The 19,417-nt window shown below is 37.2% G+C and overlaps 1 protein-coding gene across 6 annotated transcripts in view; it reads left to right on the top strand.

Annotated features, from left to right (window-relative positions):
- Positions 1 to 18,079, top strand: part of LOC106075649 (caspase-3-like) — a 32,049-nt gene extending 13,970 nt beyond the window's left edge. For 4 of the 6 annotated variants that reach the window (XM_056018652.1, XM_056018647.1, XM_056018649.1 and 1 more), the window contains 6 exons: positions 383 to 964; positions 4,157 to 4,288; positions 7,217 to 7,332; positions 12,677 to 12,852; positions 13,034 to 13,250; positions 14,211 to 18,079. In XM_056018652.1, the coding sequence (XP_055874627.1) occupies positions 504 to 964; positions 4,157 to 4,288; positions 7,217 to 7,332; positions 12,677 to 12,852; positions 13,034 to 13,250; positions 14,211 to 14,458 (1,350 nt within the window). In that variant the 5' untranslated portion in view covers positions 383 to 503 and the 3' untranslated portion in view covers positions 14,459 to 18,079. The remainder of the gene's footprint in view (positions 1 to 382; positions 965 to 4,156; positions 4,289 to 7,216; positions 7,333 to 12,676; positions 12,853 to 13,033; positions 13,251 to 14,210) is intronic. The other 2 variants (XM_056018651.1, XM_056018650.1) reach the window with 2 other exon arrangements.
- The last annotated feature ends 1,338 nt before the right edge of the window (positions 18,080 to 19,417 follow it).

Here is a 19,417-nt window from a genome sequence, read left to right as displayed (position 1 = left end):
CACTTGGAGGGCGAGTGTTCGTGCGGGAAGGATTTCTTTATTGGCGACATGAACCGAGATCAGTCTATAACGACTGGTTTCGCATGATCTCGGGATGTTATTTCTAGGATCCTTCCCAGCCATTGCTGCTGAGCCACGTTTAGCCACTTTTTTGTGAGGATATTACGAAGAAACTCACAATAATATTTATTCAACCTGAAATATATAGTATAAATAAATCATTGTTTAGGATAATCGATAGAGCCAATTATGAAATATAGAAACTTACACACACAAGAATGGCTCGTAGTGCAGTGAAGTTTTCGCTGTGAATCAGTGCACTTTTTCTATAGGCCTAATCTACGAACTCAATTCATTGCATTATTATTGTTTTTATTTTAAGTGTAGCGTTTATTTCGATTTAATAGACAACTAGAATTTCAGTTTGAACAGTCGGCCTGTTTCTCAAACGAAGCAATTTCTAAAAAAAATTGTAGTCAAAGTGTAACTTATTTCCAAAACTCATGCAGAGTAACGTCGACCTTAATTCGACAAAATTAACACTGGAGTCTAACTCCAACCAAGATTTTCAATACAATCTGGAAACGTTGTCTCCGGAGGGGCCGAAAGCACCTCTGCTAAGTAGACGCCATCGAGTGTCATGTGGGAATTTGACTATTACCTCATCATCGGCAGAAACCACCGGCAGTAAAATAATCCGAAGTTGCAGTTCCAGTTTCTCTCATTCCAGTGAGTTTCAGAAACCTGTTGGCAGGTACTATCACTTGCATCAGCAGCAGACACAGCAGGTCCAACCGGTCAACCAGTTGGAAGCATCAGTGCTGGCCAGCGCTGTCAGGGTGGCCGCAACTATCGGTCTTTCTGTCAGTCATTCAGGAAGTGGTGAGCCTCCCGGATGTGACGTAAGCCCTACAATGAGCACTGCCAACGTTGGAGATTTACCCTACATTCTCAAATCAGTAAGGTAAGTTTGTCTTACTTTATACAAATCGAATGGATATTTTGAAATCATGTTTGGCTAGAATTATGAACTATTTAGATACTTATGTAATACATTTACTTCTTTTTTATCAAATCAAATTGTTCTTTTTCTTGACTAAATAATGACATTATTATGGGGCGCGGTGGCCGAGTGACTAAGCACTGGGCGTCCTGGGTTCGAATCTCGGTGAAGACTGGTATTTTGAATCCCTGAATTTTTAGGGTTCCTCTGAGTCCACCCGATTCAGAAGCGATAAAAAGAGTTTTAATTCAAATAATTTTTGAAAATAAAATATGAAAAATTTTGTTTCCATCAGTTGCACAATGTTACTAGATTCTAACTTTATATCACTAGGCCGCCTATGCATTATAAAGATTCAAAACTGGAATACACACATTGTTCACGGGCCTCCTTCAGTCGTAGAATACTAGAAGGGTTCATCTTGTGGAGCACTTTTTCGTGTTGCTGTAGAGCTCTTTTTTTGGAGAGACATTGCCGTCCATATACCAAGCAGGTGTCTTTATTATAAAGACACCTTTAAGAGCTCCATCAAGGAGTGCGATATTGACATTCACGGCGGGGGAAGCACTAGCTCTCGATCGCTCCTCATGGCGAGAAGCTGTGAGTGTCTGAGTCACGAGATTTGAAGCAAGAAGAGTGGCCAGCATGAAAGAGCGCAGAACCAACGAAAAGCTGAGAGAAGAAGCAGGCCTATCTGCAACTCACCAAACCTACCCATGCGGTATGCGGCCGGCTTTTTAAAGCGAGGATTGGACTTTACAGTCATCTTCGAAATGAGATATGAGAAATGTGATATATATATATATATATATATATATATATATATATATATATATATATATATATATATACACAAAGCATGTGATGGTGGTATTTGATTTGGTGGTAGAAAAATCTTTTTTCATCGGCTCGCAATTTCCAGAACTGTGTTGATTACTTGTACGCTATGTCACCATTTCTCTCCACATAGTTCGGTCTAGCTAGGGCTGTATCGTCCCAGTAGCCTACGTCGATGTCCACTGTTTTAAGATCCCGTGTGATTAAATCTACGTATCGGAGATGGGGGTCAACCAGTTTTTTTTTTCCTTGTGCCAGTCACAAGATGCCCGTAGTGGATGACTTTTAGGATTTGTTCGTCTTCCTTAGTATAACGCTTAATAGCTAAATTACTTTTCAGTTTGGGGTTATCAACTATAATACATTGGGGTGGGACATATAAAAAAAAATACACTTTAAGATAGTACTTATCAACTAGAATACATTGGTATGAGACCTATCGATAAACATACACTTTAAGAGTACTTATCAACTAAAATACTTATTAATATTGGGCTAATTAATAGGTTACTACAATACACTAGTATGACTTTAGTATAGGCCTTAAAAACTAAAAGAAATTTTGGTATAAGACTTATCAACTAGAACAGCGGTTCTCAACCTTTTAAGCTCGGCGACCCCTTATTACAACCACCCCACTCTGGCGCGACCCCTTCCCCCGCACACACATACAGCAATAGAAGAATAGACAAATACAATAAATTTTTTTTCTATGATCTTTGGCGTCCCCTGGCAAATCGTCAATCGACCCCAAAGGGGTTGCGACCCACAGGTTGAGAACCCCTGAACTAGAATAATCTAGAATCTAATTAGGCCTACTAACGGAAAACTAAGGTTTCTTTAAAATATAGAGGATTTGTTTTCCTTTAAAGACTAAATCTAAATGATCTGAAAGCTTGATTTTACCCGTGTGCCCGATCATAAAAAAGTGATAATTCTAGACTGATTGATCGCATTGGTAAACTTGGCATTTATCGGAGAGGCTCATCCATTTAGCACGTCCTCGTTTAAAAAACAAATTATTGACAGCCCAGCTTTTCTTAAGCCCTTCTGGTCCACATGCTACCAAATTGGCCGCACCACTATAATTCTTTTGTGAACGGCTAGTTACCTCTTAAGCCTTAAGCTATCAACATAATAGCCTAAAAGTATCTATGTATATTACACCTGACAATATATTATTGTGTGTATTATATCTTAATTTAGTTCCGGAAGGTTGTCATTGCCGGAAGTGGTAATGGATATTAGCAGTCCACTACCTATAAAAACACGCTTCCTGTCATAGGCCTGGTCTTTTGTATGATGGCCTTCTGGCTTCGACCGATTACTCAGAAGATGTTTGAGTTTCTTGTACGGGCGTAGGAGATGCGTTTCAAAATTACTAAAGAACAAAGCCTATCACAAGAACAAGATGTACGGACTAAGTCCAGGCCGTTAGATACTTTGAATATAGTTTAACACATAAAGGCCACAGTCGAGTCTCTGACCGTAATAAGATGTTTGTCACTTTGAATTCCTGACACCAACTGAATAATGCTAACATAATCAAGCGAAACCCAACTGTCCGTGACGTCACTAAATGTCGCGTTCAAAGTCCATCAACCGTTGTACTTCTCTATACTAACTGAGTGCCTAACATTCCTAATGTCATGCGTCTCACATAGCCTCTGACAACCAGTGCAACTCCCGGCATTCACTAACACAAGGGGCGAAAGCGAGTAACTGGCGCCTAAAACAGTAAACTTTTATAATAGTGATCTAATGACAAAAAAAAAAAAAACAGCAAAATATTTTTTGTTTTAAATTATAGAATGAAAAAAAAAAAAACTGCACATTTATGGTTACATGTCTCAATATTGTAAGATTTATTTCCCTTTTTTTCTCAATCTAAGGAAATTTGTAAATTAATTTGCACTAATCAATTAGTTAATTAACTATTTTTTTGAAATTTTATTTCATGTGTTGTTAGTAGGGACAATAAATAATTGTGCAAAGTTTCAACTTGATCGAGAATGTTGGAAGTGGGAGAAGTAACGTGTACAAAATGTGTACCAGACAGTCCCATCTATGGAGTTGATATGAGCTTTGTAAAAGAAAAAAAAAAGGGGGGTGGCTAGAAAGACAGTTTCAACTCTTGTCATTCTGGTAGGAACAGTTCAATCCTAAATTTCTTTCTCCAGAAAGTCAAATCGAATGCATCAAGTTTTTTCTGTGACTATAATTTATTTTTCTACTACTTGTTTATGTAAAAAAAAAATTTGTAGTTGGCAATGTTTTAAATCCCGTTTTGTATACTACTTTCACTATATCCTATAGCCCAGAACGTCTAGATGTTAGGCCTGGAGCCCCGTCTGAACCAAATGAATACAATTTCAACTTCAAAAAGAGAGGCATCTTCGTCATCATTAATAACAGACACTTTGATGAGGACCTCGGACAACCGGCCAGGTGAATACAACTAAACGACTTAGCAGAGTTTAAGTCATTGATTAACATGCATGACTAGATTGACACATGAAATGCGTAGGACGTATATCTAATTATCTTTTTTTTTTTTTTTTTTTTGAAGTAACGTCTGTAATATATAAGATAAGAAACGTAGAGGGAGAAACGTAGAACAAACTTATTTAAAAAAAAAAAAACGAACTAATATTTTTGTATGTACTATCCTCGGGGCGTGGTGGCTGCGTAATATAGCGCTTGGCTTACGAACCGGAAGGTCTTGGGTTTGCATCTCGGTGAAAACTGAGATTTTGAATCTCGGGATTTTACGACACCCTGGGTTCACGCAGCTCTAAAGGGTACCTGACATTAGTTGAGAAAAATAAAGCCGGGTGGTCGTTGTGGTGGTCACATGACACCCCCTTTAACCTTCGGCCATAGAAACAGATGACCTTTACATCATCTGCTATATAGATCGCAGGCGGCTTCCGAACGAGCCAACTGGAGATTTATTACAATGGCCGCGGGATGTACATTTGATACCAAAATGAAATCTATTCCCGATAGACGTAGACGGCGGAAAGACAAGTTAAACCGACCATCTGTAAACAACGGCTATGTCTGCGTTGAATGTGGCAAAATATGTAGATCACAGCTAGGACTGCGTAACCACGTGAGAGACTGCGCTCCTCCTAATCTAGCTCTAGTGCGCATTAGTCAGTAACAATAATTTTGTAAACCTACTTTTATGCGTTCATACATATGTTTGTAAAATGTTTTACATGTTTCGGATGTTCCTTCAGAGTTGAAGATAGTTTACTTCCTAGTCCAAACCTCCCGCAGGACGACGGGGGATGGGAGCGGGCAGGGTTTGAACCCTCGACCGTCGATAAATCCGAACGACATTCCAGCACGCAAACCGCACGACCAGGCAGCCAGCCATAGGATTCTAGGATTATGTCTGCATGTACCTATGTCTGTTTGTGTGTACGGTAAATAAAAGGTAAAGGTAGGTAAAGGTAATAAAAAAAAACACTAAATGTTGTGGAGCAGATAACTTCAGGGCCGTCCTTAAGCATGGGCAAACTAGGCAGCCTCCGATTTTTTGGGACCTCGCAAGGACTTAAAAAAAATAATTTTTTTAGAAAAAAAAAAATGGCGAAACTTGGATTGCAAAGCAGACCTCTATGACTCGTCTACTAATCTAGCTCTCTAAAAGTCTCTACTACTATTCAAGATGCCTTATCTTATCTTATATAATACAGACGTTACTTCAAAAAAGAAGATGATTACGTCCTACGCGTCATGCATTTAGTCATGCATATTAACCAATGACTTAAATTCTGCCAAGTCACTGGTTTTCCTGGCTAGCTCAGGCAACCCATTCCATGCTCTAATAGCACTAGGGAAGAAGGAGTATTTGTACAAATTTGTCCTAGCATATGGGACGAGGAATGTGCCTTTATCTTTGTGTCTTTCAGAGTATTTTATTAAACTTTGTTTTTGTATTTGAAGATTACGGTTCAGTGTTTTATGTATGATTGCTACTTTACTTTTGAGCCTTCTGCCATATGGAACGCTACGGAAATCGCGCTAAATGAATTTATCTTCTTAGATCTGTCTGTAAAGGATGATTGCTCAACATTAGATCTATATAGGCCTAAATAACTCCAATCTTTGAAATGAGTTTCGAATTTTGCTTATTGTCAAAAATTCAAGGAACTTTTTATTTTAAAGTATGTTTTTGCTTGCTTGAGACAATTGAGCTTGTGCTTTCTATAAAGAATATTATCCTTTTTTTTTTTTTAAATCATGCTAAAAAATGTTATCTTTTTATTAAATTTGATTCACGACATCTTTGCTTAAAGCTAACATTTCTGGCAATTAGCTGTTCTTTTTTTTTTACTGAAACATAATAACATATCGACGAATTCTTCATCAGAAGCTGATCCTAATGTTGTAAAGTGGACTACCCAATGCAATAAGGGGGAAACTATTAATCATTTTTATGTGCCACTTCTATTTTAAGGTTACAAACATTTTCAGGGATCTCTTGCTTCCACTCCCTCTCTCTTTCTCTCTGGTTCCCTTCTTACCCTCTCTCTCTCTCTCTCTCTCTCTCTCTTCTGTCTGTGTTTCGTATTCATGTATACACTTGTGTAAGTGTGTGTGTGTGTGTGTTTGGTCAAGGTCAGCTCGTAATGCCCCAGTAATCTAATAGCTTGTTCTCAAGTCAAATTCTTCAATTCTGTACAATCCAAACAGTTCATTGAGTTGGCATCAGCAGGCCAGGATTTTATCGATCTGCGTGTAGTAAAGAATTGGTCACTGAATGGTTTCCTTCCAATACTTGCAGTAACCTAGTTTCACTGCTAAAGTAATCGCTAAATCCCAAAACTGATATTGAAACAATATAGTACTCGAATAGCACAAGTGTATGTGAGAGGGATAGTGGTATATATATATATATATATATATATATATATATATATATATATATATATATATATATATATATATATATATATATATATATATACCACTACCCCTCTGACATATAGCACTAACCCTCTGACATGCAGATAGGTAGTGGTGTATATATGACATAGTGCTATTCGAGAAGATAGATATATAGATAGATAGATAGATAGATAGATAGTAGATAGATAGATAGATAGATAGATAGATAGATAGATAGATAGATAGATAGATAGATAGATAGATAGATAGATAGATATAGATATAACAATTTAACTTTGTGTGGTAGGATCTATTAAGTGAATAATAAGGTACAAGATGTTTCGCTTTGATCTATCAGTTTTAGAATTTTAGAATACGACATTTGTATGGTGCCAATGTGAAAAAAAAAACACATTTATTTTATTATTGTTTTTTTGTTATCTACATGTCATATTTGTTTGCTTTCATTACAAGGGAGGGAAGTGATGTCGATGCAGAAAGACTGGAGGAAAGATTTCAAGACTTGGGTTTTGAGGTGCGGAGATATGACGATGCTACAGCCACCAAAATGATCACTTTACTACAAGAAGGTAATGCATGTCCACAGCCTAGTGATCAACTTGGTTTTCAAGATTTAATTAGCATCTGCCAATAAACAAAATATTATTTATCGATTTTTTTTAGTTAGATCGTCCACCACAGCCCACACTTGCTGCAATGTGGTTTTTATTTCCAAATTAAATTTAGAAAATGTTTTTGTTTTCTTCCGAAGCTAGGTTTCTCTAACTGTAGGCTACTTCTAGCTTATAAAAATAAGCGATCACAATAACTCTATATCACATGTAAATGATGTAACATATGTTTTGGATAACGTTGGCTCTGGCATGTCACTGTCATGCCAGATGTCCCAGGGCGTATGCCTACAGTCATACTCTATATATTTATATTGTAACATCTCTCCTCTACTATCCAGGCTCTCTTCAAACTGCACTACACGACACAACGAACTTAAAGAACCTCAACAACTCAGGGCTCCAAAGTATCAGTCAGTTTAATTTCAAATACATCGCAATCGGCAACAACATTAACACTGTCTTTACAAAAACCTAGCCTTGCTCTGCCTGACCTCACCGTGACCCTCCGTGACCCTTGCTGGTTCTCGCCTCGTACTGGTTCTCGCCTCGTACTATATATCTATTTAGAGAGATCTAGAGATCTAGATCTATATTATATTATGTCTAGATCTAGTAGTAAGTAGAGTGCAGTACTTGTAGTAGAGTAGAATTATACTGATCACATTGCGAGGTAACGTGAAGTGAAGTATTGAGTCTTAACACACTGGCTCTTTTATAGGGTTTGTACTGGTCTTCTAGAAACGCATGGAACGTCGCTTGACCACTCGCTTGATTTACACATTCACCGTGACTTACGTGCGTGATCTTTACGACACTGGTCCTTGCCGAACTGGCGTGTACTGTCACAGTTGACCGCTCGTCCTGCGCTGGACTGGGGCGAGTTGGGTAGGCTAAAAACATACAGCACTACCCCCCATCTGTCTCACCACCAGGTTTATAACAATAGTATTATTATTACAGAACTGTTCTTGCATGTTTTTACGAGCCCATATTTGAATTTCCATAGCTGTTATGTAAACCTCTATCTTTATTAGATTGCAATGGAAATCAAACTTGCAAAGAGATTTTTTTTTTCTCCGCTCAATTCCATAGTTAATGATTGACCCAGCATCCGATTAAATAAAACCTACTGAGAGTGTATCCCATAAGGATGTGTTTATGCATGCATCTCTAATAATTGATCCTATTACCCCCCCCCCCCCCCCCCCCCACATAAGCTAAAGTCGATACAAGATCTTGGCTGGTAGTGAATTAGATATTTTCTGTGGAATCACAAGCCGTGGTTGCCTATCCCCCCCCCCCCCCACACACACCTAGTCTCGTCACTTTCGTGACTCGTGGTAGAGATAACTTGCCTAGTCTTACGTTCGTGCTGTGGACAAAACCATCAAATTACTGACAGCTCGGCTCTAACATAGGCCTAGATCTTAGTAAAAAAAAAGAGGAAAAAAGATTTAGAGATTGTAGCGTAAAATTGGGGTCGATGGTAAGGAAGTGATCTCCCCCTGAATAAAAAAACAATATGAATACATCAGATAATGTTGTCTTCTATTATCTTATCTTATATAATACAGACGTTACTTCAAAAAAGAAGACGATTACGTCCTATGCGTCATGCATATTAACCAATGACCTGGTTTTCCTGGCAACCCATTCCATGCTCTAATAGCAATAGGGAAGAAGGAGCATTTGTACAAATTTGTCCTAGCATATGGAATGAGAAATGTGCCTTTATCTTTGTGTCTTTCTGAGTATTTTATAAGATTTTGTATTTGGGTGGGTAATGGTACACCTATATTTTCCTTTTAAATTTAATCAGAAAAAAATTGAATAACCATTTGAATTAATGCTTTGCTTACTTTTAAAAACAACTAATTTTTTAAAATGAATTTTCTTTATGAAACTGATTTTTAAAAAGTTTGTGTTTTCTCATTCTATTTATTTGTTGTAATGATCATTATTTTAATTCCGTAATTACGAAATATCTTATATTATTATACCATCTTATAGTATTATACCAGCTAATGATGATATTCATAAGACGATGTACAAAATGTTCTTGCATGTCTATTTTTTATTCAGCACTTTTACTGAACACAAAGAAACATTTGAGTCGAGTGCGAGAATCCCCGCTGAAATCGTGTTCAAAATAAAAAGTAATAAGCCAAATTTAATTTTAAAATGATTATATTTTGAAAAATTCTAACCGTCGATCAAAGTTTTCACTGTATGGCCAGTTAGATAGCTATTTTTTTTTTGGTTCCAAAGATATAAGCTACATAAAATGTCCAATTTCCAGGGAAAGCCGTTTTCAAAATACACGTCCACCCAGTGTCCAGCCACCTTTTTGAACCCATGACACATTAATAGGAGGAACAGTAACAATCTTTTAAACAATAAGTTCATCACACTGATTACTAAAATACATGTGTGTAGGCTATATTGGAGTGAGCATAAACTGAACTGTTTCTCGTCCTTGTATTCGTTTTGTTATTTGTACTCCTGTTTGTATTCGTATTGTAGTCTGTTGGAAATAAGTCTGGGCCTCACGTCTGGGACTGTGTTATTCTGTAAACTCTCTGTCTTATCGTAATAGAATAAAGCCTTAAAGGGAAACTCCGATGGTTTTGACAATTTTTGTTATAATATGTGTTTTGATTTACAGATAATGAATATATTATTATTTTGTTTTTATTTGCAATAATAACTTAGTAATTGATATTTTTCTGACGTTATTTTCAAAGAAAAAAATGCGTGTTAAAGGAGATTTAGATGCTTGACTAACCACGGCAGTGTGTATCTTCTCGCCTGACCACTCAACACACAACAAACACTATCGCTTGGTTGTCTTGTCATGACTGACTACACGTAGTCTATACTAGCCTTACACTGACCAGTCAGACCTGCGATCTATTTATTTCTTGGGACATGGAGGGGCTTAGATGAAAATGTTACTTTTTTTTCTCGCGTAGGTTGCCCTAATGCTTTTAAAACTATATATGTATATATAACTGTACGCTTGACTAGGCCGCCACTAAGACTTACAGCCTAACAGCTACTGTAAGAATGAAGCGATACGATTGGTCAAATCTAGTTTCCAATTCAGTATTGTTGAGGGAAGTGACGTATGCCTAACCTAAAAAACAAAATATCATAGAACCCCGTTTTTTTTTTTTTTTGGAGATGTCAAGAATTTACTGTCTAGTTTATTAAATACAAATGTTTCTAAGCATTTAAATAAAAAATGGAAAAATGTTTACTACATAGACATAAATAAATATAGACTGGAAGTAGGAAGTTATTTTAATTTGGGGGGAGTCAATATGTTTTATGTACTATATCTATGTGAAAAAAAAATGGCGGCGATTGAGCTATAAATTCTAGGACTAACATTTCAGCCAATATATACCTTTGATCTTTAGTTTTGAAAAGTGCAAAACTGCCATATTCCCAATATTTTGTCTTTGTTTTATAATCATAGACATAGGCAAATATATATAGGTTTGTGATGTGGATCTACAAACTTATCTTTTCCCAAATATTTCCGATAATAATTTGTTCTTTATCGTCCAGTCTATATATATATGTCTATGGTTTACTATTACAACTTTTTACGCAGAATTTAAATATGTCAATAACTCAAATTTGAAAAACCTTCGGAGTTTCCCTTTAATGAAAAGGTTATGAGTTGATTCAGTGTATTTCATATATTTGACTTTTTGCTGATATGATTTGCAAGAGAGATCAGCATTCTTAGCACAAGATATAATTTGGCGGCTTATCTAGGAAAGCCTTTTTTAAATGAAAGAAAGGGCTATATGCTCGTTTTTTTTTAATTATTAGGTCTAATATTATTGTTTGCCTTTTGTTAGGATAGTTGGAAGCCATTTGTAGCAAAATAGCCAGTGTGTTCCAAGGACGCAACTTACTCAATAGATTTATATGTCTATGTATATGACATTTTGTCACATTCTCTCCCTCTTTCTTTCTATGTCTTAATTTATGATATGTTGTCATATTCTCTCTCTCTCTCTCCTTCTCTTTTTCTATCCATCTATCTGTATTAGTCTATCTGTCATAGCATAAACTCATTAAGATCATTCTGTTTCCGGTTTGGATGTAACGTAGAAGACCGATGATAAACAAACAAACAAAAAGTAGGCCCTATATGGGAGACAGCGTTGCCAAGCAACATGCATTCACAAAGTAGTAACTTCATTGGCCTCCTTCAGTCGTAGAACGACTATGGTTCATCTCAGAGCACACTTCCTCATGTGGCTTTGGAGACCTATTTTGGAGAGACACTCCCGTCCACAGATAGCGCAGGTTAAGGTGGCTTTTGCTTCGGTGGTAGAGGAGCTGACCGTTTTTTCGGATTGTACGTTTTTCTTCCTGAGCTGAGACCCATGTACTTTCACTGTCCATAGCTTTCTTGGTCACTGTCTCTCTCCATCTGTTGCGGCCTAGAGCTATGTCTTCCCAATTGTCAGTATTGATGTTCACTGATTTGAGATCACGTTTTATTACATCTATGTAACGGAGGTGGGGGGCGACCAGTTTTTCTTGTGCCAGTAGTAGCTAGTAGTAACTATAAGAAGAGAAAAGGGTCAACTGGTCAGCAAAAATCTGAAGGTCTGTGTACAAAATAAAAGCTCATGACTTTATTATACGTGATCCAAATAGTCCCTAAGGATATTTCTCGCCCCTTACTTGATGCCCCTCTCTACTTTATTTCTTTATTACCTTTAGGAATGCCCTCATAGAAAACAGAAAAGGTTTGAAACTAAGAATAGATTACTATAAACTTATTTTCATAAGCACTTCCCTGGCACAGTGGCTAGTGTGTTGACCAGAGTAAGCTTTAGTAGCATGAGCTCTCGAGCACCAATGCAGGTCGTTCAACTTAAAAAAAAATAAATGTACTGAAAAAGCGATCACGCTACCATCACACCGATATTCTGTTCTTTCTCCTCCACCCCTTTCCCAACTGGTCCAATTATTTTATTGATTCTTATTTTATCAGGTAAAAGAAATAATTGTGCAAAATGTCAGCTTGATCCGAGATTGGGTGTGGGGGAAATAAGGTGTACAGAATTTTTACCAGACAGACAGTTGCTATAAGCTTTGTTAGAAAAAAATAAAGCTGTTAAGTTTAATGTCAGGTTTTACACGTTAGAATATTTAAAAAAAAAAAACATACTTCCTAAGGTCTTGGGCGAGCCCGGCAAATCATCATTCGATGTACTTTTGTTAAGAAACGCTTTACATCTTGGCATAATTATGCTTTCTTTGTTTTCAGTTGCATCTTTGGATCACTCTGATTCTGATTGTTTTGGTTGCGCCATTTTGTCGTATGGTAAGGAAGGCGTGGTCTATGCAAGAGATGGTGATGTATCGTTAGATCTGTTAGTGCAACCGTTCAAGGCAGACAAATGTCCAACGTTAATCGGAAAACCAAAGCTGTTTTTCATACAGGTCAGTGTCACTTTGTTTTTTCTTTGTAAAATGTGACATTTTATTGATTAAAAAGTTGGTTTTTTTTTAAAACTCTTTGAATGTTTTTTTTTTAATTTAGCATTAATATTTACGCTAATTAAATTGGATTTAATATATTTTCTTTCATTAATTTTTTTAATCTGTCTCTTTTCTATGCAAGGCTTGTGAAATAAGGCGGCAAAATCTCTATTTAGATAAGCCTCCAAGGAATAAGACAAGATCTTCGTCACCATCTTCGCCAGCATCTAGCAGACGACGATCTTCTGCATCCCCTAATTTGACCGGCGATGAAAACAATTCTGATGTGTCGCCTGCTGTGCACGTGAGGAAAATCCCAATCGAGGCTGACTGTTTGTTTTGTTATTCTACCGTGCCAGGTTGGTTCATATTTAATTAAATAAAATATGAGATGGCATCTTTTTTTTTTTTAAATTATTATTTCAATCACATTTTAACCATATGGGTAATAAAGATAATTATTATTATCTAACAACTCCGAAATACAAAGCACTTGAAAAATCATCCTCATTACTTAAGGCTCACTACGGTACCATGAAGCATATGATTAAATAAGTCGTGAAACAAAAGTTAGGCAATTCGCAAATGACTGCATAATTAACTTAGACTTATGTAGTCTTAGATCCTACGCATTCTGGAACAACTGTCTCCCAAATCGGTCACCAGCAATGTCTGCAGCCTCTTCCCAATTGGTGTCCACTACCATGAGGTCCTCCATGCGGCGTCAAGTTATACGAGGACGTCCGTGTTTGCTCTAATGGGTACCTGACATTGATTGAGGATAAGTAAAGGCGGTTGGTCGTTGTACTGGCCATATGACACTCTCGTTAACCGAAAGCCACAGAAATGATCTTTATATCACCTGCCCTAGAGATCGCAAGGTCCTGTTTGCTTTGTCCTTGTTTCGGCCTCCATGTTGTCGCTACCCTTGGGATTGGACGATTCCTGTCCCGCAAACCTCATTGATCGGTCGAGTGCCTTTCGGCATAGGATTTCTTAGTTTGTGACCCGATCTCTGTGACTTTCGTTCCGTAAGAAATCATCATAAAAGTTTGATCGGCACATTAGAACTTCCTGTCAGACAACAAGCTCCCGCCAAAATGCCACAACCCCCCCCCCTCCCTTTTCTAAATTAATATTCAAAGCGACAAGGTAGGGGGGCTGGAGAAGTTTGAAACCATAAAGACGGCCAAGCAGTCACGCTATTGTATTAAATTATATTATTATATTATACTTATAACTTGAATGTTGGCAAAAATGATCTTGAGCTCGCGTGAATATTAAAGTCATCATTCTCTCTCTCTCTCTCTCTCCACTAGGCTACTATTCTTGGCACAACAATCAAGATGGCTCGTGGTTCATACAGGCGTTGTGTATCGTGCTGGAGAATTATGGTACAAAAATGGAGTTTATGCACATGTTAACTCATGTCAACAGAATAGTGGCCTATGAGTTTGCCTCTTGTACAGATAAAGAGCTGACAGATGCAGTCAAACAGATGCCTTGTATTGTCTCCGTGTTAACCAGATATATTTACTTTAGACCGAAAAAGCAAGACATTCGTTAAGTGTCCACGACGGAAGTCTGTTAAGTGTGTTTTTGTTTCGTTTCATTTAACTAACACTATTTTCTTTTTTAAACAAGAACAATAGGCCTATCCCATAAGTCATAAGTCTATGGCCATAGACATAAATAAATATAGACTGGCCGAAGGAAGTAACTTATGTAACTTGAAAACATGTATCTATATCTATTGTATTCGGATTTCCGAATTATGAAAAATTGCATGATCTTCTTTCTTAGAGATTAAACAAAACTACACTGCCTTCTTATTTACAATATATATATATATATATAGTTGTGTGGATGAACTAGATATGAATACTTAACTTTTATACTGCTCATAAATGCTGTATAATAAAGTACACAAAATTGCAAGTCACACATTTTGGTTTCATAAAACTCTTTAATCGGCCAGTCTATATTTATTTATGTCTATGTCTATCTATGGCCTATGCCATTCAGATATTGTTAGTGTGTGTGAATATGCAAATCGACCATCAACATTGCCTTACCCATTAACGGCACGTGCATAATGTGAGGTCAAATGTGTTTTGTTTTTAATTTTTGTTGATTGTCTAAAACAAATTGTTAGGTTGAATGACGTTTATTTGTTTCAATAAAAGAAAAGTATAGGCCTACATTTACTTTACACAATCGTTTTATGCTCACAATGAACCTTATTCAGCAATCTTAAACAAACAACATTTAGCCACGTGATAATATTGATAAGACAATGGAAAAAAAACGTATCACGTGATAGCCTTTATGGATTGCGTAATTTGTTTAGAAGATATAGAGAACCACGTGGCAAAATCTTTGTTTACGATTGGTGAACGAGGTCCATTAAGTAAGTCATATAAATATTGTCTATGCATTATAATTACAAACGGATATGCATAAGTAACCTGCTTGGATGCACGAACTATTTAAACTAATTTTTAACGGATCATCTGTAGAGAAAATCCTGCTATTGGTTTTGTGTTGTCTGTTTCTCCGTCTGTCACGTTTAGATCTCAAAATCTAAAAAAAACGCTACATGTAGAGAGAATTCGAGCTTGTATGGTGCTCGAACTAAGTGGCAAGACATTTTTTTAAGTCTTCTGAAAGAGCACTCGTTTGTTTTTATTTAAATAGGAAAAACTTTATAAAGGCCATAAAAATAGACATTTTTATAAGATTTAAAAGTCCTATAGGTTGAACTGTTTGTTTGTTTTACATGTTTCGGATGTTCCTTCAGAGTTGACGATAGTTTACGTCCTAGTTCAAACCTCCCACAGGTCGACCAAGGATGGGAGTGGGAAGTGTTTTTTACCCGCGACCATCGATGAATCCAAACGACAGTCCAGCGCGCAAACCGCACGACCAGGCAGCCATCATTATATAGAGATACTGGTAGACCTACTACTGAATGTAGATAGTTAAAGATGAAGCAGACCGCACGGCCAGGCAGCCATCATTATATAGAGATACTGGTAGACCTACTACTGAATGTAGATCGTTAAAGATGAAGCAGACCGCACGACCAGGCAGTCATCATTATATAGAGATACTGGTAGACCTACTACTGAATGTAGATAGTTAAAAATGAAGCAGACCGCACGGCCAGGCAGTCATCATTATATAGAGATACTGGTAGACCTACTACTGAATGTAGATAATTAAAGATGAAGCAAACCGCACGGCCAGGCCATCATTATATAGAGATACTGGTAGACCTACTACTGAATGTAGATAATTAAAAATGAAGCAGACCGCACGGCCAGGCAGCCATCATTATATAGAGATACTAATAGACCTACTACTGAATGTAGATATTTTAAGATGAAGCAAACCGCACGGCCAGGCCATCATTATATAGAGATACTGGTAGACCTACTACTGAATGTAGATAATTAAAAATGAAGTTAACCGCACGGCCAGGCAGCCATCATTATATAGAGATACTGGTAGACCTACTACTGAATGTAGATAATTAAATATGAAGCAAACCGCACGGCCAGGCAGTCATCATTATATAGAGATACTGGTAGTCCTACTACTGAATGTAGATAATTAAAGATGAAGCAGACCGCACGGCCAGGCAGTCATCATTATATAGAGATACTGGTAGACCTACTACTGAATGTAGATAATTAAAGATGAAGCAAACCGCACGGCCAGGCCATCATTATATAGAGATACTGGTAGACCTACTACTGAATGTAGATAATTAAAAATGAAGCAGACCGCACGGCCAGGCAGCCATCATTATATAGAGATACTAATAGACCTACTACTGAATGTAGATATTTTAAGATGAAGCAAACCGCACGGCCAGGCCATCATTATATAGAGATACTGGTAGACCTACTACTGAATGTAGATAATTAAAAATGAAGTTAACCGCACGGCCAGGCAGCCATCATTATATAGAGATACTGGTAGACCTACTACTGAATGTAGATAATTAAAGATGAAGCAAACCGCACGGCCAGGCAGTCATCATTATATAGAGATACTGGTAGTCCTACTACTGAATGTAGATAATTAAAGATGAAGCAGACCGCACGGCCAGGCAGTCATCATTATATAGAGATACTGGTAGACCTACTACTGAATGTAGATAATTAAAGATGAAGCAGACCGCACGGCCAGGCAGTCATCATTATATAGAGATACTGGTAGACCTACTACTGAATGTAGATAATTAAAGATGAAGCAGACCGCACGGCCAGGCAGTCATCATTATATAGAGATACTGGTAGACCTACTACTGAATGTAGATAATTAAAGATGAAGCAGACCGCACGGCCAGGCAGTCATCATTATATAGAGATACTGGTAGACCTACTACTGAATGTAGATAATTAAAGATGAAGCAGACCGCACGGCCAGGCAGTCATCATTATATAGAGATACTGGTAGACCTACTACTGAATGTAGATAATTAAAGATGAAGCAGACCGCACGGCCAGGCAGTCATCATTATATAGAGATACTGGTAGACCTACTACTGAATGTAGATAATTAAAGATGAAGCAGACCGCACGGCCAGGCAGTCATCATTATATAGAGATACTGGTAGACCTACTACTGAATGTAGATAGTTAAAAATGAAGCAGACCGCACGGCCAGGCAGCCATCATTATATAGAGATACTGATAGACCTACTACTGAATGTAGATAATTAAAGATGAAGCAGACCGCACGGCCAGGCAGTCATCATTATATAGAGATACTGGTAGACCTACTACTGAATGTAGATAATTAAAGATGAAGTTCAGAGTTAGGAGCCGTGCTGGCTTAGTGGTAAAGCGCTTGGCTTCCAAGCTAGAAGAAGAGTGACTTAGAAAGTCACATAAAATAAAAGACAAATTTAGAGAGAGATTGCAAAATTCAAAGACTAAGCACAGCTAAACTGGAACAGAGAGAGAAGGGGAGGGGGCAAAAGTGAGAGAAAGTGGGAAAGACTCGAGTTGAATTGAACCATACCCACTTTTGACACCAAACATGACTGATCACATTGGATTCTTACAATTCCTTGTTCACACGAGTAGCATCTACGAGGTTTTAGTGAATCTAATTTATTATTATTTTTTTTGTGTAACGTGTTTATACTTAATAAACTAACATTAAATACACCCCAGCTATGTGAGTTTGTTTTTGCCTACTAAACTGCAGTACTTCATTTTCTCTAGCTTTTGGATCCACTTTTTTGAAACACACTGTATTACATCAGGCCGATCGTTCAGTGTCATAACAAACAAACACAATTTTAAAAGTGTGGGCATTAAAGTAATGGGTCAGGGTTAGGGTCGTCGTCCATTATTTTACTTTAAAATGTAACAATTATCACTGTATTGATATAAAGGTTTCAAAGAATAGTATAGGCTCAAGTCGGTTTAAAAACATAACAAATCAAATGTACCTGAAATAATAATTAATAATAATAATAATATATTTGTAAAAGGGGTCCTGTGTTCGAGTCCTGGTGAAGACTCGGATTTTTTTTATTTCGGGATCATTGGGCGCCTCTGAGTCTACCCAGCTCTAATGGGTACCTGACATTAGTTGGGGAAAAGTATAGGCGGTTGGTTGTTGTGCTGGCCATATGACACCCTCGTTAACCGTGGGCTACAGTAACAGATGACCTTTACATCATCTTCCCTATAGACCACAAGGTCTGAAAGGGGAACTTTAATCTTTCTTTTACATTTGTAAAAATTAAATGATTGTTTAGTCTTGCTAGATCTCTATCTACACCTGTTTGAGTTTAGGCACATCGGCACAATTTAGGCCATGTCGTGCCCGTAATCCTTTAAGGAGCATCCGTAACACGTAAATCATGTTTAAAATTCTTTAATTTTGTTTTATATAGAAAATGGACAAGCTAAGTGGAGGTTGTCCTCTACAAAATTAAAACTATAGACTTTGTTTTCAGACTATGAAACCTTTTATTGTAATAAGTACTGGGCACTTAAAATAGCAAAGTGGCTAACACGTCGGCCTACCATTATGAATGGCTTGAGACCTGCCCCCAACTGTGGCCTCTAAAAAGTGATGGGACCATAGCGCACTGAGCATGCCATACGCAAAGTTTGTCTAAGCAAAAACAATTAATAAAAATATTTACAATAGCACAAATTCATTATGGTTAGTCCAACTTCGATTGATCCAAAATGATTGATGCAATTTCACGCAATATAAGCTTTGTTTTTTTTAATAAGTATTTTTTTTTTCAAATTTTACATAAATATACATTTATAGACTACGGGTTTTCTATGCCCTAATGTAATAAGACTAGACCAAGACCTTTCATTTCAAATTAAGTGGGATTCCACAAGAATAGAGACTTGTAAATACAATTCTTCTGTCTCAACCTACTGTTCAGGTTAAACCACTAAGACGAAATAGATGAGATTAAATTGTCAGGTGAAACTTCTCCCTACCACTTCAGTAAAAGGTTGGATAGAGGCCCCTCACT

Source organism: Biomphalaria glabrata, chromosome 2 (assembly GCF_947242115.1).
Source record: "Biomphalaria glabrata chromosome 2, xgBioGlab47.1, whole genome shotgun sequence".
Taxonomy (NCBI): domain Eukaryota; kingdom Metazoa; phylum Mollusca; class Gastropoda; family Planorbidae; genus Biomphalaria; species Biomphalaria glabrata.
Note: the sequence above shows the minus strand (reverse complement) of the source record. Positions and strands in the feature narration are given on the sequence as shown.